At 43.7% G+C, this 22,176-nt stretch overlaps 1 protein-coding gene across 4 annotated transcripts in view; it reads left to right on the top strand.

The window, feature by feature from the left end:
- The window catches only part of TSHR (thyroid stimulating hormone receptor), a 119,837-nt gene extending 98,824 nt beyond the window's left edge, over positions 1–21,013 (top strand). For all 4 annotated transcript variants that reach the window (XM_053290602.1, XM_053290681.1, XM_053290776.1 and 1 more), the window contains 2 exons: positions 17,394–17,582; positions 18,843–21,013. In XM_053290602.1, the coding sequence (XP_053146577.1) occupies positions 17,394–17,582; positions 18,843–20,262 (1,609 nt within the window). In that variant the 3' untranslated portion in view covers positions 20,263–21,013. The remainder of the gene's footprint in view (positions 1–17,393; positions 17,583–18,842) is intronic.
- The last annotated feature ends 1,163 nt before the right edge of the window (positions 21,014–22,176 follow it).

Here is a 22,176-nt window from a genome sequence, read left to right as displayed (position 1 = left end):
GAGTGCATTCCAGAGTGTTGGGGCAGCAACAGAGAAAGCCTGCCTCTTCGTAGTCACCAGACGAGCTGGAGGCAGCTGCAGGCAGACCTCTCCGGATTTTCTCAATGGGCAATGGGGCTCATGTAGAAAATGACATTCTCTTAAATACCCAGGGCCTAAACTGTTTAGGTCTTTATAGGTCATAACCAGCACATTGTACTTTGCCCAGAAATTTATCAGCAGCCAGTGTAATTCCTTTAGTATAGGAGTGATATGGTCTCTTCGAGATGACCGGAGATCAACCTGGTTGCTGCATTCTGTACCAAGTGCAGTTTCCAGACTACATACAAAGGCAGCCCCACATAGAGCACATTGCAGTAGTCAAGTCTGGAGGTTACCAGAGTATGTTGTACCACTGTTATAAAGAAATTCATCTCAAGAAGTGGCGCAGCTGGTGTATCAGCCGAAGCTGATAAAAAGCTCCACTGGCTACCGCCTCAACCTGGGACACCGGTGAGAGGTGTGAGTCCAGGAGCACTCCAAGACTATGCACCTGTTCCTTCTGGGGAAGTGTGACCCCATCCAGAATGGGCAGATCAAAAATCATTGGCCAAGTTGCAACGTCACACAGTAAGTACCTCCATCTTATCTGGCTTCAGTCTCAGTTTGTTATCCCTTATCCAGCCTCTTACCTCCTCCAGGCAGGCATTTAGGGAGGTTGTGCCTTCTCCTGATGATGTTGACATGGAGAAATAGATTTAGGAGGCATCAGTATACTGATAACACCCTGCACCAAAACTCCTGATGATCTCTCTCAGCAGTTTCATGCAGATGTTAAACAACATCAGAGACAATATGAAGTGACAACATACAAAAGTTCAGATTTTGAAGAACAGTCTCCAAGGGACACCATCAGGAATCTGCCTGAGATTCTGCAAAGCAGTGCCTCCCACCAGTGTTCTCTCTAAGGCGTGCGCATGTGCATACACTTACACATTTTTTAATGTCTGCTCAATTAATTTTAGATCCTGCTCAGGTTGGATCAGGAAAGCCCCACTCTCAATTCACATGCACACACACTGCCTTGATACTGCCACCCAGAACAAAATTCATTCCTCTTGCAGATGAAAAAAATTAGAGAGAACACTGCCTCCCACCCCCAGCGCCCCAGAAGGATACTATGTTTGATAGTATCAAAAACCGCCAAGAGGTCCAAAAGGACCAACGGACTCACACTTCCTATGGCAATCCCCAGTTGGAGATCATCCATCAGGCCAACCAATCATCCATCAGTCTCCACCCCATAGCCGTCCCGAAAGCCAGTCTGAAATGGGTCTAGATAATCATTTTCCTCCAAGACTGCCTGGAGTTGGGAGGCCACCACCATCTCAATTATCTTGCCCAACCACAGAAGTTTGGAGACAGGCCTATAGTTGCTCAACTCTTGAAGGATCCAATGCAGGCTTTTTCAAAAGAGGTCGAATAATTGCCTCCTTAAGGCAAGAAGGCATCCTGCCCTCCCTCAGAGAAGCATTATAATCTCTATTAGGCTTTCTACAACAACCTCCCTGCCAGATAGAATAAGCCATGTCAGGTAAGGGTCAAGAGAACAGGTGATAGGCTGCACCACTCCAAGAAGCTTGTCCGCATCCTCAGGAGTCACAAATTGGAACTGATGCAGCCTAACCACACAAGAGGAGTTGCTGGACATCTCCGCATCAGACACTGTGGTAATTGTGGGACCCAAGTCTAAGTCGGCCCAAATATGAGAGATTTTATGCACAAAGTACTAAAGTACAAGTACAACAAAATACTATTTAGACCAAACACTCTCACCCATTCAATAAAGGGATCTGCCAGGAGGGCATTGAGGCATCTGCAGAACACATTATGATGGAGGAGCACTCAGTACATCCCCTTTATCCTACGTTGTGGTGATTTTTTTTTTCCCAGTCCACATTTTTCACAGTGGTGGCTGGTGCTCCAAAAGTCTCCTTTCTAGCTCTGTTGACACTTTTCCAACTAAACTAAATCAACAAGAAAATAACATAATTGATTTCAGTTGCTGTTGACCTATATAGGAGAGACTGCAATGAACTAATTATTAGAATCTGAAATATCCAGATCTTAGGCATTTGTGAGGGGTGGGAGGAATCACACTAGCATTGTTTCTGGACAATCTGTTTTGTGTTATTAGGTTTTTGCGTAGCCAAGTACATTTCAAATAAAATGCAAAAAACCAAACTTTTAAATGTGAAAAATGGCAATGATTTAAATGTGCACTTTATCTGAAATCCTTTGTTCCAAGCTTGGCATTGAGCACTAAAGCAAAAAGCAAACCATGGCCATATTTATTTTACTATATTTTTGTTTATATAATGAGTAGTTATATAATATTTTGTTGACAAATTAGAATAGCAATAGCAATAGCACTTACATTTATATACCGCTCTATAGCTGGAAGCTCTCTAAGCGGTTTACAATGATTTAGCATATTGCCCCCAACATTTCTGGGTACTCATTTTACCGACCTCGGAAGGATGGAAGGCTGAGTCAACCTTGAGCCCCTGGTCAGGATCGATCTTGCAACCTTCTGGTTACAGAGCAGCAGCTTTACCACTGATGATTGATTAAAATTGATTTACTAATTGATTTACTAATGATTGATTAAAAACCCTGGAATCAACTTAAAAGTACTCAGAACTAACGGGAACAACTAGGAAGAGGTTGATAATGATGATATAAAAATACACCTTGAAACTGTCCCTAACCAGAACCAATCCTTGAAATAACAGAGTTTTAATTGTTTCTCTAATGGATTCTTATGATTGACAGTTCTCCAGGGTTCTAAGCCCATTTGCATAAAAGTGCAGAACCATTTTTGCACCCTATCATTCACGTTTGACTAATGTGTCTAAGCAAAAGATGTGTCTCTTGCTTAACGTTTAAAACATTACATAAACCATTTAACATAACAAAATTACCTTGCATTGAACACAACAGCGCGCGCACGCTTACACACACACACACATTTTTTAACTTACATTACCTTTCTGGATAGGGCATCTGCCACAACATCTTATTTACCTAGAATATATTCCACTACAAAATAAAATCCCTGTAAAATCCAAGCCAGCCTCTGTAGTTTGGTGTTACTATTTGTCATGGTTTGTAACCTCTTTAATACTTTATGATCTGTAATTACTGTAAACTCCTGATCCCAAACATATGGTCACAGCTTGTCAACTGTCCACGCAATAGATAAACATTCTTTTTGTATTGTAGACAGATTTTTCTCCCCGGGTAACAATTTTCTACTCAAGTATACATCAGGATGTTTCAAATCATTACTATACTCTTGCAATAGTAAAGGTAAAGCATGCCATCAAGTCGATTTCGATTCCTGGCTCCCATACAGCCCTGTGGTTTTCTTTGGTAGAATACAGAAGGGGGTTACCATTGCCTCCTCCCGTGCAGTATGAGATGATGCCTTTCTGCATCTTGCTATATTGCTGCTGCATGATATAGGTGTTTCCCATAGTCTGGGAAATATAGTCTGGGAAACATACCAGCAGGGATTTGAACCAGCAACCTTCTGCTTGTTAGTCAAACATTTCCACAGTACTTAAATCTGTGTTGGATGCATCAGCAATATAAAACCTTTTCTGATAGTCAGGTGCTTTCAAAATTGGATCATTATATAATCTATTATATTAATTCTACTGGGTGTGCCTTGGAATGTGTGTCCCAGAGCCCAGATGATTGGCTGGCTGGCAGACGCGCCTGATTGGCTGAGGTGTACCCAGGAGGATTGGTTGCCGCCGCGGCAGCCCGGCCATGGAGGCCAGAGGTGGCAGGCCCGGCCACGGAGGCAAGGCCCAGGAGAGGGGGAAGAAAGGGGGGGGCAGAAGTGGCAGTGGGGAGGAGAGGTGGCTGGGCCCTGAAGCAGAGACTGGGGCAGTATGGGGGGGAGAGGTAACCGCTGGCCCCAAAGAGCGCACAAATGCTTTGTGCAGGGTCGGCTAGTGCATTCTTAATTTGATCAAAAGCTCTTTGGCATTCAGGTGGCTATTTTACTTTATTTGGTTGATTTTTAGTTAGCTCAGTTAAAGGCACAGCTATAGAACTCAAGTTTGGTACAAACCGTCTATAATAATTTGTTAAACCAAGGAAAGATCTTACTTGTTTCTTGGTACATGGTTCTTTCCAATCTTTAATTGCTGCTACCTTATCCAGGACAGCTGTGATGTTCCCACCTCCAACCTTATAACCCAGATACTGTACGTCACCTCTGTCATAATTGACGTTTCTTTGCTTTTACAATCAGACCCACATATTTTATTCTCTGAAACACAGCACTATGATGTTTTACCTGGTTTTCAATCCTGTCACTAGATATCCCCATTTCATCAATATAATAGCATGCAAATGAGTTCATTCCTAGTAATAAGTTATTAATTAGTCTCTGAAAAAATGCTGGTGAATTATGGAGACCAAAAGGCAGCACTTCACATTCAAAAAGACCATCAGTTGTTTCAAACGCTGTTTTTTCAATGGAGTAGGGATCCATTTCCATCTGCCAGAATCATCTGCAAAATCTAAAGTTGAAATAACTTTTATAGAGCCCAACATCTCAATAAGAGTGTCCACTTGAGGTATTGGATATGCATCCAGTATAGTCAGTGAGTTCAAATGACAATAATCACACAAAATCTTATGCTGTTGTCAGACTTATTTAAGAGGGGTGCTGAAAAGTTCTAGGCCCGACCAAGAAGGGAATGACCTGGAGCCATGAAACTTACATGCTATTCCACATATTTACCCCAAAGTTCAACACACTTGGCACATCATTTCTTAAGTTTCTTTAACCCTTCCCCCCCCAAAAGTCTGATGTCTGGTCACTGAAATACCGCTCTGCTGCTGCTATTACCTCTAAATCATTTGAAAATCTCCTCCCTTTCAAACTCTATTAAAGGTTTGGAAACAGGAAATAGTCAAATGGAGCAAGATCTGGTGAGTAGGGTGAATGGTCAATGCACTCAAACCCCAAATTCTTCAAAACAACCATTGTCTTGCCAGCCTTGTGAGCAGGTGCATTGTCCTGCAAAAAGAGAACACCTTTCTGCAGCTTCCCTCACAATTTTTCTTTCAACGCCTCCTTTAATCAGCACAGCAAGTTAGAGTAGTATTCTGCATTAACTGTTTGGCCCTTCTGAAGATAGTCATCCAAATACCTTCCTTATCCCAAAAACCGTAGCCATGACCTTTCCTGCTGACCTTTGGGTCTTGAATTTCTTAGGCCATGGAGAACCCAAGTGCCGCCACTGCAAGGACTGTTGTTTGTTCCTCCGGATCATAGTGGTGTAACCATGTTTCAACAGTGAAGAGTCATTCCAAAAAATTATCCCTAAATCACTCAAAATGCTATAAAATCAACTTGGAGGTGTCCACTCGATATAGATTCTTGTCGCCAGAGGCGTAACTAGGGAAAACGGCGCCTGGGGCAAGCACTGAAATGGCGCCCCCCGCCCCCCCCCCCAACATACTACATTATACTTAGGTTTTTCCTCACAAGCGCCCGCCGCCGCCGCGAAGCCAGGCCACTGACAGGCCGCCAGGCGCCAGCAAAGCAATGGGGGGGCGGAAGGGACCGCTCGTGGGGGAGGGGGCGCCGACACGCTCCCTTGACTGCTGCAGTGCTACTGCACTGAGCAGGAAACATTTGTATTAACAAAATTTTTAAAAAAAATTAAAAAAAATTTTTTTGTCATGGCGGCGCCCCCCACGTGACCAGAAAAGATGGCGCCCGGGGCACGTGCCCCCCCTGCCCCCCCTATAGTTACGCCTCTGCTTGTCGCATTCAAACATTTCGGCACCAACTTGGCTGACAGCTTCTGCATACCCAACTGCTCATGAATTATAAACCCAACGTGTTCCCTGGATATCTCTAGTGCCTCAGCAATTGTTTTAGCCAAGATTCACCAATCTGCCAAAATCAGGTCATGAACATGATCAACAGTTTCAGGAGTTGACACTGTTGAAGGCCTCCCAGATCTTGCCGCATCTTTGGCCTCAAAATCTCCATGCTGAAAGTTGGCACACCACTTCTTCACAGTTGACTGTGACGGGCACTTGTCACTCAATGTTTGCATCATACACTCATGGATTTCCTTTGGAGTTTTCTTCTGCAGGAACAGGAATTTCATGACGGCCCGGAGTTCAACACTTGGATATTCCACACTTGCACCCAGACCCAAGGAGACACGGACAGAGTTACTTTTGGTAAAATTGGCCATTTTATTAACATTCCAATTACAGTGGACTTGAGGAATTCAGCTGGGATTGACACTCCACCCCCACAGTGCGGGCACTCGCAGGTCGGCCACACGCGTGGCCGCCTTACCCTAAGGCCTATGGCGCCGGCACCTTGGCTCGAGGCGATTCGACCGCTGACAAGCGGGAATGCCCTTCTCAGCCGACCTAATGTCAGGTCCCTGCTGCAGGCGCTATCCGTCCGACGCTGTCAAGCCATACGGAAGGAAGCCACCAAGAGCGGGGTAGGAGTTGAGCTGCATCCCTGATCTGTCAAGCCTCAGGGGATCAGCGCCTCCTAGTTGAAGCCCAAAAGCTTACCTAAGGTGCTGCACCGATAATTTTCCAGTGTTTTACCCGCACTGTACCTGCCATGCCCCTGACAAAGTGACCCGTGAAACTACCTGCAACTAAACTTCTAACTAACTACTATACCCCAATATAGCCTGAGGCAGGCGAAAAAAGACACACACCAACAGCCAATCCGGTGTATGCCCAAAAAATTCCTGCCCGGCCCCATAATGGCGACCAGCCAAGCCCAGTCTATATCCTAGGGTGGGAGGGAGGGTGCAACTTTGAGAATCGGACTGATTGGGCACATGTGTGCAGGCCATAGGCCTGCTCTGACCCCGCCCCCTAGAGGCATGCATGACCAATGGGAGCAGGCTCCCAGTGTCACATGCTCCTCCATAGGGGGCTGGGGCAAACAAGCCGTGCCGCCTAGAGCGGCGGCGATCGGCTGGCCTTTCAATGACATGGTTCTTTCAGTGATCTGAAAAAGAGAACTTTTCAGCTCATTGGTGATGACCAAGGACTTATTGAAGGTCTGATTACTTTTAACATTAGCATGTCTTTTACTTCCTCCCTTATAATTTAATATTTTCCATTTACCTTGTTTGGTTGAAGTCTGATAAATGCACCATTTCCTGTGTTGATCTTGTTTCTGAAGAGACCTGTTCTTCCCGGCTTGTTGTTGAAGATCTCTTTGTATTCCTCTACCACCTCCAGACATTTCTCCTTGTCTGCAAGTGAATGTTTCTCTGACCATCAAATCTGATCAATTTTCCTTCTTCCTTGGTTGCTGACAACAAATCTGGATTGTCAAGATCTGCTTTAAATGGTACTTCTGTTAAAGCAGCTACCACAATGTCTTTGACAAAATATGGCTTTAGCATGTTTATATGAGCCACGTTAGTCTTTCAGTTTAACTCCATAGGTGAATTCCTCAAGTCTCTCTTGGATCACATATAGTCCATCCCATGCAGCTTTCATTTTCTGGCGGGAGGTTACTATGCAAATTAACTTAGTGATGGATTCATCTCTTGCCCTGAAGGATCTGCATGTAGTGTTGGGGTTTATCCCATCCAACTGGAGATTAAAATCCAGTTCTAAACAATGGCTATGGCTGAGTTTGCTGATAGCCAAAAGGTGAATATTGAGGCAGTGGAAATCTCCCAGTCCCTCTAGGAGTGAGGATTGGGTGCAGGAGTTAGCAGCACATGAAAAATGGGCCCTCATAATAGTAAATAAATGAGATAAATGGTCAGAAATCTGGGACAACTTCCTTGAACTATTCTTAGAATAGAAACCCCTCTGATCTACCCACACCTACTAGTGCAATGGTGAGTATCCCTTCTCTATTTCCTCCCTCCCCTTCTGCTTTCTTTCTCCTTCTTTCTCTTTCCACCTCTCCTTTCTTTTCTCGTCTCCCCTCAACCAGTGCTGAAACGGGAAGGAAAGGTTGGGCTCAGGGGTGGGGGTGGGGGAACTGGGAAAGACGTTGTAAAATACAAAATGTCCAAAAGAATTAAATACAAAGAGTGTCATCTTCCTTCAACTCCTTTTTAAAATCTCAAGTGATAAACATCTCTGGAATGGTTTCAATAACAGGTGTGTCAATATCTTTAGGATGTTCATTGGTACTTATTATTATTAGAAAAGTTTAAGTCCTGCTCAGCTTCATTCAAGCTTTCTATGCTGGTTTGAGGATGAGTTATAGTGGCAAGGTGTTCCTTAGGGTCTTCTCTTTAAAAAATATTTTTAAAGTTCATTTTTCATGTTTTAATTCAAGTATTTAATTTTAATTCACTGTTTTAATCCAAGCATCTATTTATTTAAATAGATAAATAAATGTTTTGTACATTTTTACAAACAAAAAATATATAACAGGATAAAAAAAAATAGGAAAATCAAAACGTCAGCCATACAACTGAAAGCTGGATACTGCACCACTTAGTTTGAACCAGGTTTTGTGTGTGTGTGTGTGTGTGTGTGTGTGTGTGTGTGTGTGTGTGTGTTTAGAAATTTGATTCCAGTTCAGATCAACCAAGAGATTTGGATTCAGTTCCGGATCACTGAAAAAGCCTCTCTAAAAAATCTCTGGACTGATCATTGCATTACAGTTCATTTGGACTCCCTGGTGAACACTCTAGTCGTACCCAGTTACTTGACTAATTACTTATATTGTAATTGTAATTAAACAGCTCTTTCTTAGGGATGTGCCAGAACGGGCTCGGGCAGCTGTGGGCGGGGCAGGGAGCTGTTTCCTTAAGGAGCAAGTAAGCAGGTCTCGAACGGGCTGCAGGGAACAGTGCTGCAGCCGTGTGTGCCCAGAAAACGGGGCAGCAGCGGAGCAGGTAAGGACCTACTTACCTGCTTCTTAAGGGAACTGCTCCCTGCCCCGTGATTGCTCAGTGTGTCAGTAATGGGGGTACAACATTGAGTATTTGAAATTTTATGTTAAAGGGTCGGGCATTAAAGAGAACCTATTGTACTTTTTGCTGTGTCAGTTAGAAACCAATAGGGGTGCAAATACATCTCCTTAACCTCCCCACAACATCAGGGGCGTAACGATAGGGGGGGCAGGCAGGGCACGTGCCCTGGGCGCCACCCCGGCGGGTCGCGTGGGGGGCGCCAAAAAGTGGCTTCCCCCCCGCCCCCCCGGATCGCCCGCCGAGTGTGGCGGTGGGCATGCGGCGGCGATTTGGCGGTGACGGGTCACCCGCGGCCCACCGAGTGCGGCAGTGGCTGGTGGCTGGCGTAGCGGCGATGGGCTGTGGCGCAGCCTGAGCGGCGGCGGTGGATCGCCCGCCGAGGACGGAGTGCAGGCAGAGTGACGCCGAGCGCTGGGCCAGGAGGCAGGCTCGGTGTCGCTCTGCCTGCACTCCGTCCTCGGCGGGCGATCTGCCGCCGCCGCTCGGGCCGCGCTACAGCTCATCGCCGCCATGCCAGCCACCGCCGCACTCGGTGGGCGACCCGCCACCGCACGCCACCGCCGGCGATCTGCTGCCTGGGGGGCGCCGCCACACCCTCACAGGTATGTGGGGGCCGGGGGGGCGCCATTTCAGGGCCAGAGCTTGCCCTGGGCGCCGTTTCCCCCCGATACACCACTGCACAACATGCATGCCTATGGAAACATTTGCTGAGATCCAGCGCAGTTTAATGTGGGTGGTTGAGCACTGTTTGGGCTGCTACATGTGCCTACAACATCGCCAGCACTGTGGCAGAACAGCCCTGCTCTGCTGGACTTTAGATTGCGCATGTGCAGTTCAGCAGCAATGCCTCCATTGGAATAATGGCAGTAATGTTGCACAATTGTGCTGGTGCAATTTAAAGTCCAGCAGAGCAGGGCTGTTCTGCAATAGCACCGGCAGTGTTGTAGACAAATGCAGCACAGCAGCATAGGCAGTGCTCAACCACCCATGTTTCACCGCGCTGAATGTCAGCCACTAGATATATTAAAGTTTATTTTCCCACAATAGTGATTGTTATTGGGCCTTTGTGAGTTGGCATAAAAATACAAAGCAGCCTTTTTTGCGGTGCTTAATTTTACCCTGAATAGAAGATCAATAATAGTATTACTGAGGTTAACATAAAAAGCTGCTTGATTTGTTAATGCATCACCTGGATGCCTCATTGCTTCTCTTTTTACTAAGGAAAGCACATGCTGGCTTCTTCATGCTTGCTGGCTCCCAGCTGACTTAATTATTTTGTGCTGAAGTTCCATGCTGAGTTCGGAACACATGTGGACGGCTTTTTTTTGTTTTTGTTTTTTGGTATTAGATTTTATGATTTAGATTTTTGCATTATGCTCCTTGGGAGAAAAAGTCTGATGATTGTTTCTCCCTTCCTAAATGAGACATTCTAAAGTAGGAATAAAAGGGTAAAACCACGTAACAGAAATTAAAATGTTCTGCAGAGCAACAGAAGGTAAATCAGAGAACTTGCAGCCAGCACAAAACGTCAGCTATTGCAGAAGTGAAAGTCTTTAAATCGGGATTATGTCCCTATTCTGCTAAGGTTTAGATCAGACCCTGACCCAGAACTGCTTCTGACATTTTTCATCCATGGAATAGCTTTTGGACTGTTTTGTGAAGATTCATACACTCAAAACATGTTTTGTCAGAAACTCAAAACGTGTAATCCATGCAAGTTTATTCAAATGATCCCTCATTCTAGATTTATCCAGGGTAAAACTCAAAGATATAGTAGGGCTCTGGGACAAAGAAAGTTTCTGCTAATAGGTTAAGCAAATGAATTAGCAATCTTGATATAATTCATCGTAATTACTATTCAGACAATCCATTAAGTGCAGTAGAGCAAATAATATCTCTTGGGTGTGTTCATAGGTGACAGTTGTTATACTATAGGGTAATTCTGTATCAGTCAGCATTTATTCTCATAACGTATTTACACAATTATTTTTCATTGGACAAAAAACACTGGCCCACAACAGCACAGTGAAATGGGGCAGTTCTGCACCAGCTGAGCTATTGCAAATGTGCAAACCCACCCACAATTGTGTTTGCACAACTTTAAGTCAGAGTTGAACAGTTCCACTCCGACTAAAGTTGTTCAAATGCAATTGTGCATGGGTGGGGTTTTGCAGCAGAGAGCAGGTGCTGAACTGCCCAAATTCCGCTGCATTTTGTGGGTCACAGTGCAACTATGTTTAAAAAAAATGGGGGCAGGTATCCATGAAGATCTTTCACACAGATTTCTTCGTTAACCCACCTTTCTTCCATCATGGAACTCAGGATGTCAGCCATTGATTAGACCCAAGCCTTCAGGAAGGCTGCTGAATCATGCACCTTAAGACCATGCTTTGAGATTTTTAGGCATGAGATTTTTCTCCAGACTACTGCAAATGGCTTGTCCATACAGACAAAACAAACAAGCAAAACCTTTCTGTTTTAGGGTGGCATAGATAAACTAGCCCAAACTGCATGGTGAACTAATAAAGAAAAACGAACTTGACATCTGCTTGACATCTGAAAAACGAACAGAGCATCTGCACACTAGTTGTTCTCCTTCTCCCACCGCGACAGGCCCCTCACCTCAGAGACCTCCACACTCTCCAGCGTGGCAACAGCAGCAGCAGCAGCAGCATTACTTTCCTCCTCCTCAGGCCTCCCTTCTCTGCCACGCTCCTGCTCCTCCTCGTCATCCTCCTCATCTCCCCAGGTTCTCCAGCTGCCCCTGAGCTTTCCCTCCCTGCGGCGCCTCCACCTCAGGCCTCCCTCCTCCACTGCCCTCATCCACCACATGTTAGCACTGTCAGATATTCCCCTTAAGGGATGGAGCCGCTCTGGGAATTCCAGGTTCCCTCCCTGGCATCTCCAAGATAGGGCTGACAGAGATTCCTGCCTGCCACCTTGGAGAAGCCACTGCCAGTCTGTGTCGACAATACTGAGCTAGATGGACCAATGGTCTGACTCAGTATATGGCTGCTTCCTATGTTCCTCCTTGGCTGCCCTGTCGGGTTCCCCCTCCAGTTCTCTGGCCACCCCCAAGCTGCACACTTCGGACGCTGCCATCATGCTGCCCCAGCTCTCTCTCTCACCACGCATGCTCTTAGTGGACGGGACTTGCCACGTACCACCTAAGGTCTGTCTGTCTATCTATCTATCTATCCATGTCTGTATGTACATACAAGCCCTATTCAAGCAGTATGTTGACCGTTTTTATGAGTGTACAGTGTACACAGGTACAGTCATTCATATGTTATGTTAAACACAAATCCATCTGTACACTTCCTAACTGTACCATGCATTGGAGGGGCTTGTACGCAGGTTCATTTTAAAAATGAATGCAAGTACAATCATTCACACAAAATGTGTATTTGTGTACAGGCGTTTCTGTATGCTCATACAACATATAATGTCTGAATAGGGCTACAGTTATTAACACATTTCACCAGGTCAGACGATAATTTGTCCACTGACCTCATGAGCAATGTGGACATTTGTGTGCCATAAGCACGTATGTCTTTCCCCCCCTGCTGGTGTGTCTTTCCCAGCTTGGAAAGGCTATGCACTTATGGTGATCACATGTGATCAGACCAGTGGACAAGGCATAATCTGTATCGGCCCTTTATGTCCAATATATGTGCAGTAGTGTGTACCCTGCATCTGAGTGGGCTGTACCCAAATTCAAATTTTGAAACAAACGTGTGTACAGTCATTCACACACAAATATGTACAATGTAATGTCTGAATAGAATCATAATGACATTCACCATTCAGCACGAGGTAACATGAAGTTACCTGTACATTATAGCTGCACGCAACCAGACGTTTGCCCACAGTGCCTACCTAAGCTTGGTGGCTCCGTTTCTTTTAGTGTATTGTCTAAAGTGGAGCTGCAGAATGCCTGTGAGAGTTCAGTGAGAGCAAGAGATCACTGGCAACAAAGCAGGAAATTATGGAGAGTAACTCTGGGCCCTTTTCATAGGTATTGCTGGGAAACCCGGACCACAGTAGGACCTGTGACACTACTAAGTTTTGCAAACTTGCACAAGCAACACAACTTGGCAACACTGATAAACTAACCTGGGTGATTAGTTCCTCACCCAGGATGCTATTTATCCTAGGGCCAGCCTTGGCTGTAAGGTGTACGCTGGCCGTTAGTGTGCCTGCCAACTATCAGGCTATGCAAAACCTTGGAAGCCAGCAATCTTTCCCATTTTGTTGTTAACTATGAAGCTTTTCCTTGAATTAGGAATTACCAGGGGCGGATCCAGCATTGTCCATCTGGAGCAGTTTGTGTTGGTGCTTAGAACCAGATGTTCTCAAAGTGTAAATGTCTGGATCAGGACTATCATTCTTTTTAAAGGAGAAAGCTAAGACTCTGGAAAACATATTCCTTCACATTCCACCATCATGAAATCATGGAATTCAAAAGGAAATACTTACTTTAGAAGTCCCGTTTTGACTTCTGCTTGACACCTGGCATCCCTAGAGACGACCTAGGCTAGCAGTCTCTACAAAGAATACTTGAGAACTGGACACATCCTTTTAATATTACATCATCTGGTTTCCTGGCCGAATCACTAATCCTAGTGCCGTTATTTTATTGTCTCCTAATGAAAGTACTTTAGGAAAGTGACTGGGGAATTCTGCACCCTTCTGAACTTTAATGAACTTCACAGTGGTAAGAGTTGAGCTGAGTCCTGCTTCATAACTTCTGGTAATTACTCCACACTTAATTTTGCAGAAGATATATTTCATATTACTCAATAGCAATTCATATGTTACCAGAATAGTATGAGAGCTGCTTCTACATGACTGGATCCTACACTATTCCAAAAACATTTGTAAAGACCAACTATGAAAGTCAGGTGAATTGCATAGTTCTTTCTCACATTAGTGAGTCCGCAAGACATGGTAAAGTTGGCATGAAAAAAAAGTGTTCTAACTCAGTGATTCCTCTTTTTCATATTCATACTGTTCCAGTTTTCCCATCACTAACACACTGCTCTAGTAATTTTTAAATGGGTTGTATCTGTAAGTGTTCACATTTTTTTAAAAAATCCTCTAATTAGATAGATATGTATTTGATAAGATCAAGGTTGGCAAAGAATTCATCATTTGTTGAATGTATTCTGTATATCATCATCATCATCATCATCATTGACAAATGGCCTGAGCCATTTTGGAAGGGCAGTATATAAATCAATCAACCAAATAAATAAATAAAATAATCATTGTTGTTGTATTATACTAGCTGAAATAAAAAATGATGAATGACAGGAAACAGTTTTTTATGCTGCATTTTCCTTCTCTGCTATGTAAGTATCCTTTACTTTCACCCCTCCCTCACTTCTTTCTCCTTCTTTCTTTGTGCCTGGAGAAGTCCTCTCCCCCGCCCCCCCCCCCGCCCCCACTTGTTTTTCTGGTCCTCCACTTACTTACTTACTTCCCACCCCCTCTTTCCCAGCTTTTCTTCCTTCCCAGCATTCCCTTTGGCTGTAGGTAACAGTTGTTGGCTTTTATGTATCATGACAGTTGATACATTTTTAACTGTAGTTTGGAGTGTTAGTGACTTCTTAGATGGCCAGCTGATGTCAGGGGTCAACATGAGCATTGTGAAATGAAACTCAAGTGCTGGTGATGTGAAACACAGAACAATAGAACATTGCTGATTGCTTGCCTTTCCAGAGGCCTCGCCATCCATTGAAAACAATGGAATCTTTTAAGGGTAATTAAAAGTAATTAAGCTTCTGAGATGATGGTTTTCTGTAGAGGGATGATGTGTATGTCAGGTCTGAATTTTCTAATACCTTAAATGTCCCAGAGAGTGAGGGGAAGCATGGGTTAAGGACATGACACATACTTGGAACTATATATCTATATATCTATGTGTCTGTCTATCTATCTATCTATACACACACACACACAACACATACTTGGAATATAAAAATACTTATACTCTGTGTATATGTTATATACATAGAGAGAGTGTGTGTGTATGTGTATGTATGTATGTGGATAGATAGATAGATTAGATAGAGAACAATACTGTTATATAGAAGGGCTGTGCATCACATCAAACTGATAATTAGTTCTAAAGAGATTAGTAATCTCATAATCTAATCATACACAAAGGAACACTAGCAACCGCCATTGGAAAAATGCTGTACTGGGGCTGGTTACGGAGTTATTCTCCCCTTGCTAAATTTATATTATATTGATGACAAAGATAAATCATGCATGCAGATTATGTATTAAAGTCATGAAAAGGACCACAAATGCATTTTAAGGTATTCAACAGCAAGACAAATTCAGGGAAGCTTCCAAAGATGTTTCTTGCCTGGGCCGCCATTTGGTCTAGTGCCAGCCCTGATCCTGGCTTCAAAGTGCTATCCATTGTGCCCTTTGTATGGCAGGTATTAGTCACGGAGAATGCTCAGAGAATCCAGGCAATAATGCAGTTTCCCCATGTCAGGGAGCTTTGTGTATGGTGCACCGTTACAACTTCAATACAAGGCCCTGGACTGTTAATTTGTCCAGAGAAGTAAACTCTTTGTCTAAGAAATGGTTGAGGGGCTGAGTTCTTCTAGAGTGACACTTGTGTGGAGTGTTGGCAAACTGGAACGAGCAGTACCATCTTTGAAGTGCATACTTTTTCATTCATTATCATCCCATCATTGAGATTTGTGCACATCTTTTGTAGAAGCTAATGGCCTGGCTTCTTTATCCCTTCCCTGCCCCTTACAGTGAATTGGTTATCGTAACCTAATGCTCGAATTTTCAAAAACAAACTTTTGTTGGCATGCTCAGAATGTAGCTCTTCATTAAGAAAATGTCTAAGATATAAACCCTGGTAACGGAACAAAAGAGGCACCTTTTTAAAGTGGTGATTGTCTTTATTTAGCAGGAGGAGAGCAACTGGCCCTATCCATCCCCAGCACAGCAGCCCTCCAGTGGCTGTTGCTGGTTTCTATCTTATATTTATTTTTTAGATTGTGAGCCCTTTGGGGACAGGGAGCCATTTTATTGATTTGTTATATCTTTGTAAATCACGTCGGGACTTTGAAGAGAATTGTACATTTATCTCCTGAAGACAAGAATTTTTCAAAAACAGCTAAAATAAAGAGCATAGGCTCTTCCTGCTTCACACCAGCCCAGAGCTGGCTGTAAATGTAAGGCATGCATGGTCTTGCAATAGTGAGCATGACACGTCCCTTTTGCTAAGCAGGATTTGTCTTGGTTTCCATTTGGATGTGTTAGTGCATGTGAGCACTGATTGCTGTAAGATATTGTCCTTAAGGGATGGAACTGTAGCTCAGTGGAAGAGTACCTGCTTTGCTTGCAGAAGGTCCTTGGCATCTCCAGGTAAAGCTGGGAGAGACTCCTGCCTGAAATCTTGGAGAGCTGCTGCCAGTCAGTGTAGACAGTACCGAGCTAGATGGACCAGTGGTCTGACTCGGTATAAGGCATGCAAGCATCTATGTAAGTCTCTATGTAGCCTATGCTTAACTTTGGCTGGATTGTGCCAAAATACTTTGAAACTCCAAAGCATATAGATCATCTGCTGCATCAAAACAGCTATGGAAAGTGGATATGGTTAGGTTCAATTTGACTAAACAAATTGAAGACTGTATGCTCTAAAAGTGCTGCTGCTTCCTCTTCCTCTATATATCCATTGTTGAAACTGAAACTTCAGTTTTATGTGATACTGTATATAGTGCTGTGAGTTTGACTGGCATGATTACTGTGAATGAGTGGCCAGGGTCTTGACAAAAGAACATTGATGTTTCTTAATGTTTTTGAACATCCAAACTAAGTACCCTTTCAAATGCTGTTTGCCATGGGAAAAAGGTCCCTTAAAAGCTGAGAGACTCTCAGCCTTAACCTTCCATCTGTGTGGTGATAATAATACGGATCTATCTTATAGAGATTGCAGCAAGATGATGTAGCACATGTGTTTTGCATGCTCCAAAGTGCTATATACTTATTGAGCCCATTCTCATGATTGAGTGGGGAAGGCAGCTTAAACTTAGCTTCCCCACAGACGACTTCTCTGTTGCTGGGCGTGCTCACCACATGCCCAGACGATCCTCCGCTGCCCCAGGCAGTGCAGAGGGTTGGGGGCCGGGACATGTCATGCCGGCCCCCAGAAATCACATAATGGTTTAGGCTGCACTTGAGAACAGCCTCGTTATATTTATTCATTGTTCAAGAGGACATTTTAAGGCCCTTTGGAAAGAAGAGGTGAACAATCAATACCCTCATGTTTTCTTTCACCTATGGATTTCTTGCCACTGCTGAAGCATTTAAGACATTTGATCTAATCTATTGTTTTTTTATACATATCCACAGTGATGTCTCCCAGACGGGTATTGCTACCCTTCCGGTAAGAGGACTGGAAAACCTTAAAGAACTGATGGCTAAAAATACATGGACTCTCAAGAAGTTTCCCCCTGTAAAGACTTTTCCTTATCTAATTCGAGCCGCTCTGTCATACCCAAGTCACTGCTGTGCTTTCAAAAACTGGAAGAAAACCAAAGGGTAAGTCAGCAATTTAGATTAAATTGTAAACAGTCATAGGAATGTAAGAACAGCCCTGTTACATGCACAAATGCACATTGGGCATGCACGAGCATGGCATGCACACGCTCTCCTGGTACTTCCAGGTAAGGAGGGGACGGGGCAGCAAGGAGGTATGCTGCCACCCTAAAGGAGCCTTTAAAAATGGAGCATCAGTGGGGGGAAAGCAGAGGGAAGGGTAAGTGCACCCTCCCCCGCCCTTAAAGTGAAACCCACCCCGCCTACAAACCACTTCCGCCTGGTTCCGTGTGGCACTAAGTCAATCTTACTCATTCACCCAAGTTCTAAATTAACATCATTGGCTTACATTCTGTGTAGTGAGCCACCAGTCCAAGGGAGAAGCACACTTGCTGCTTCCATGGCATTCTGTACCCTTCCTGCACTGCTTCCAAAGTCAGGGAGGCTCCCTGCCTACTAACAGGTGCATCATTGCACTTGTAACGGTTCTCCCATCATTCCCAATGGGAGTATGGTCGCAAGTGTGTGATGCATTCCTTAGTAGGCACAGAGCCTCCCCTCTTTCGGAAGCTGGACAGGCGGGTTGTAGCCGCAAGTGTGACTCTCCTTTGAATCGGCAGCTTGCTGCACAGAATAGATGCTACTGACTTTTAGCCTATGCTGCTGGATTTATACTGTATTTCTGTTCTAGTGCTGTTAGACTTAGGATCTTTTTATTGTTAGGATCTTTTTATTGTTAGGAAGTTTAAGAGTTATAATGAGCCCTCTTGAGGACTTGTTATAGTAGAAAGTAGGAATTTACTTTTTAATATAAAGAAAAATATATCATAATAATGATTTAAAATGTATCTTTCTTTATAGCAAGTTGAATTGGACTCTTAAGCATCTCATAACAATGATTTAAAAACACCAACAACAAAATGCATTACATAAAACACTATCAATAAGACAATAAAAATAAATCAGCATACACACAAAGTATTGTCAGTTTCAGAAAACCGGGCAAAAAGCTCAAGAATAATACAATTACATCACAATTAAATGATGCTAGAATAGCTTTTTAAAGTGAAGAGTTATCAAATTAAAATGTACATATCATAATTAGAGAAGGCACAGATATGTAGCTTGGATCCGGAACCAGAGTTCTACATATTACAAATTCTTATCCCTTGATCATAAAAGAATAGTTTCCCATTGTCTCATTTGCTTTGTTCAAGATAAACTACATGTGCCACAAGTCATTCTTCCTCTATGTTCTTTCAGAATTTTGGAGTCCTTGCTGTGCAATCGCACTAACAATCACAACATCCGAAAGAGAAGATCTGTTGGTGCCCTTAGAGGGTCTTTTAACCAAGATTATGCAGATGATTCCTATCGTACTGATGCCGTGTATGACGATAATTCCAAAATAAGAGATTTCCATGGAAATTCTCGTCACTTTGTCTTTTTTGAAGAGCAGGATGACCAAGAGGTTGGGTTTGGCCAAGAGCTAAAAAATCCTCAAGAAGATAATATCGCAGCATTCGACAGCCATTATGACTACTTCATCTGTGAGGGTAGTGATGATATTGCATGTATCCCAGAACCTGATGAATTTAACCCCTGTGAAGACATAATGGGCTACAAATTTCTAAGGATTGTGGTATGGTTTGTGAATTTACTAGCCATTCTGGGCAATGCTTTTGTTCTTTTTATTCTTCTCACCAGCCATTACAAGCTGACTGTCCCACGATTCTTAATGTGTAATTTGGCCTTTGCTGATTTCTGCATGGGATTATATCTTCTCCTGATTGCTTCGGTGGATCTTTATACTAAGTCAGAGTACTATAACCATGCCATTGATTGGCAGACTGGAAGTGGCTGTAGCACAGCTGGCTTTTTCACTGTCTTTGCAAGTGAGCTGTCTGTTTTTACCTTGACTGCAATCACCCTGGAGCGCTGGTACGCCATCACATTTGCCATGCGATTGGACAAGAAAATCCATCTCTGGCATGCTTCTGTTATCATGTTGGGTGGTTGGTTCATATGTTTTCTTCTTGCCCTTTTGCCATTGGTTGGAGTCAGCAGCTATAGAAAAGTCAGCATCTGTCTTCCCATGGATACCGAAACACCCATGGATCAAGCATACATTGTGCTTGTTTTAATGTTGAACATCATTGCTTTCATCATCATTTGCGCCTGTTATATAAAAATCTATATCACTGTACGAAACCCCCAGTACAAGTCAGGGGACAAAGACACCATCATTGCCAAAAGGATGGCTGTGCTGATTTTTACTGACTTCTTATGCATGGCGCCAATCTCATTCTATGCGTTATCAGCTATTATGAACAAACCATTGATAACAGTCAGTAATTCAAAAATCCTTCTCGTCCTCTTCTACCCACTCAATTCTTGTGCTAACCCATTCCTTTATGCCATCTTTACCAAAGCGTTCCGAAGGGATGTCTTTATTTTGCTCAGCAAGTTTGGATTATGTGAGCATCAGGCTCAAGTTTACAGGGGACAGACCATCTCCCCCAAAAACAGCAGTGGTTCTTGCAGCCAGAAGAGCCATAGAGGGATAGGTCAGAATCTCACGAACCTTCAACAGCATCATCATGGCTTACCTGGAGACTACCATCCAGCAATGATGCTGCATACTCAGAGGACCATGGAAGACAATAAGTTGACTGTATTGTAGCACCTGAAGATCAAACTGCATTCAGACAATAAGAGGCATCAAATCCATAAGATGAGAGAAGCATATCCTTTCACTCAGCTTCAGCCCTTTGTGAGATGGATTTTGATTCCTCATGAGGTTTTTGTCTGATTCTCTGAATCTTGTACTATAGTTGGTGCCACTTTTGATACTAGAAGCTTACATGAAAGCATGGTATTAAGAAATACACTGGTCATTCATATACTATTGGAGGGGTTCCCAATCTGTGGTACTCCAGATTATGCTGAACTAAAACTCCCATCATCCCCAGCTACAATTTATTGTGGCTGGAGATGATGGGAGTTGTAATTCAGCAACATCTGGAGTATCGCAGGTTAGTAACTCCTGCACTATTTTATCTACCATACACATGCTAAAGAATACTGTGTGATAAATGTTTGCATCCAGCAACCTGGGTTTCATGCTGTTCCAGAGAGTTGCAAACTCAGAAGTAGGTTTTCCCTTCACCCCATCAGTCAGACAGACACACACACACACACAATCTGCTTTCCTCAGCCCCTCCCCAACACGTGCTGTTCATCTGTTTGGTTTACGGGGTAAAAAGGACAATTGCGAGTTAAATAAGGTTTGTTTAATTAAATTTATGTCTGAAGATATAAATTCCAAATGGGTTTGGTCCGAACACAGAAAGAAGGCCACAGTACTGGATGTCCTGTAGATTATTTAAAGAGCTTCATCCAGTTAAAAATAAATGAATTAAGAGATTTGTCAGCGCTTGCTGGTTGCCTTAAATTATTGCTCCTATGGTTCAAAAGCAGGTACAGTCACCATGGGGAATTAAGGGAAATGGTCAGTACTCATCATTTGTTTCTTAAGTGCTTATCAGTTAAGTGCTAGTCCTTAACATTGGACTATACAGTACTGCGAATAAGGTTGTGCATGAAACTGGTTCGGCGCTCCTGTTCTGGAGCACCAACCCGGTTCGAAATGCTAGGGTTCGAGCCAGTTTGGAGGTGGGTAGTGGTTGCTTTAAGGCACAGGGAGGTTGTCCTTACACACACAAAGACACACACACACCGGCGTTTCCCCCACCAGCACTACTGCCAAAATCACTGACACGGGGCAGCTGAGTACCTTCAGCGTAACAGTGTTTGGCACACATGCGTGTGTGTGATGTGCGCATGGACGCCGGCCACTTCCAGTATTACGCTGACGTGGGCAGCAAGAAGGTACTCAGTCACCCTGCATCAGTGGTTTTGGCAGCAGTGCTGGCGGGGGAAACGTGATGGAGGAGGTAAGGACACCCTCTCCGCTCCTTAAAGCAACCACCCCCACCTCCCAGGAGTGCACGGAACCGGTTCCATGCACTTCCCTAACTGCGAATGCCCCTGACAAAGAGCTTCCAAACTTCATGAGGACATGACCAATAGAAAGAAAGAAAAGAGAACAAGCAAACAGCAAGTATGCTTGCTGTTCATAATGTTTAAAAGTAAAATAAGTTAGGTTACGTACTGATCTTTTAAACAATGTTATTCATTTTTTTGTTCCTGGAAAAAGGTAGTACAAGTTAAGGAGGAAAGGTTAGCGGGAACAATGGGGCATGCTTGAATCAAAGTGAAGCACTTTAAAGCTTCATTTGGGAAAGTTAAGGAAGAGCTTCAAATGCTCCTACTGAAATCAGTAGCTTGGATCCAAATATGCTTTTGTGTGAGCAGAAGGCAATTCCATTCAGGGGCGATCCCATTTCTGCCAATTTCCCCTTCCTACTGTAGCTCTCCACAGTATATCCTGTGTTCTTCTGAAGGGTCCTCCAACCCTTAGGAGCAGCTTTTCATGGGCAAAGAAAGCTACAGTGACAGGAGGTGACAAGAAAACCCTACTGCATGAGTAGACTTCTGTTAGCATACCTTTGGATCCAAGCCAGTAAAAGTGCTT

Source organism: Hemicordylus capensis, chromosome 1, assembly GCF_027244095.1.
Source record: "Hemicordylus capensis ecotype Gifberg chromosome 1, rHemCap1.1.pri, whole genome shotgun sequence".
In the NCBI taxonomy this organism is placed as follows: domain Eukaryota; kingdom Metazoa; phylum Chordata; class Lepidosauria; order Squamata; family Cordylidae; genus Hemicordylus; species Hemicordylus capensis.
This window is presented reverse-complemented; position numbering and strand designations above follow the sequence as displayed.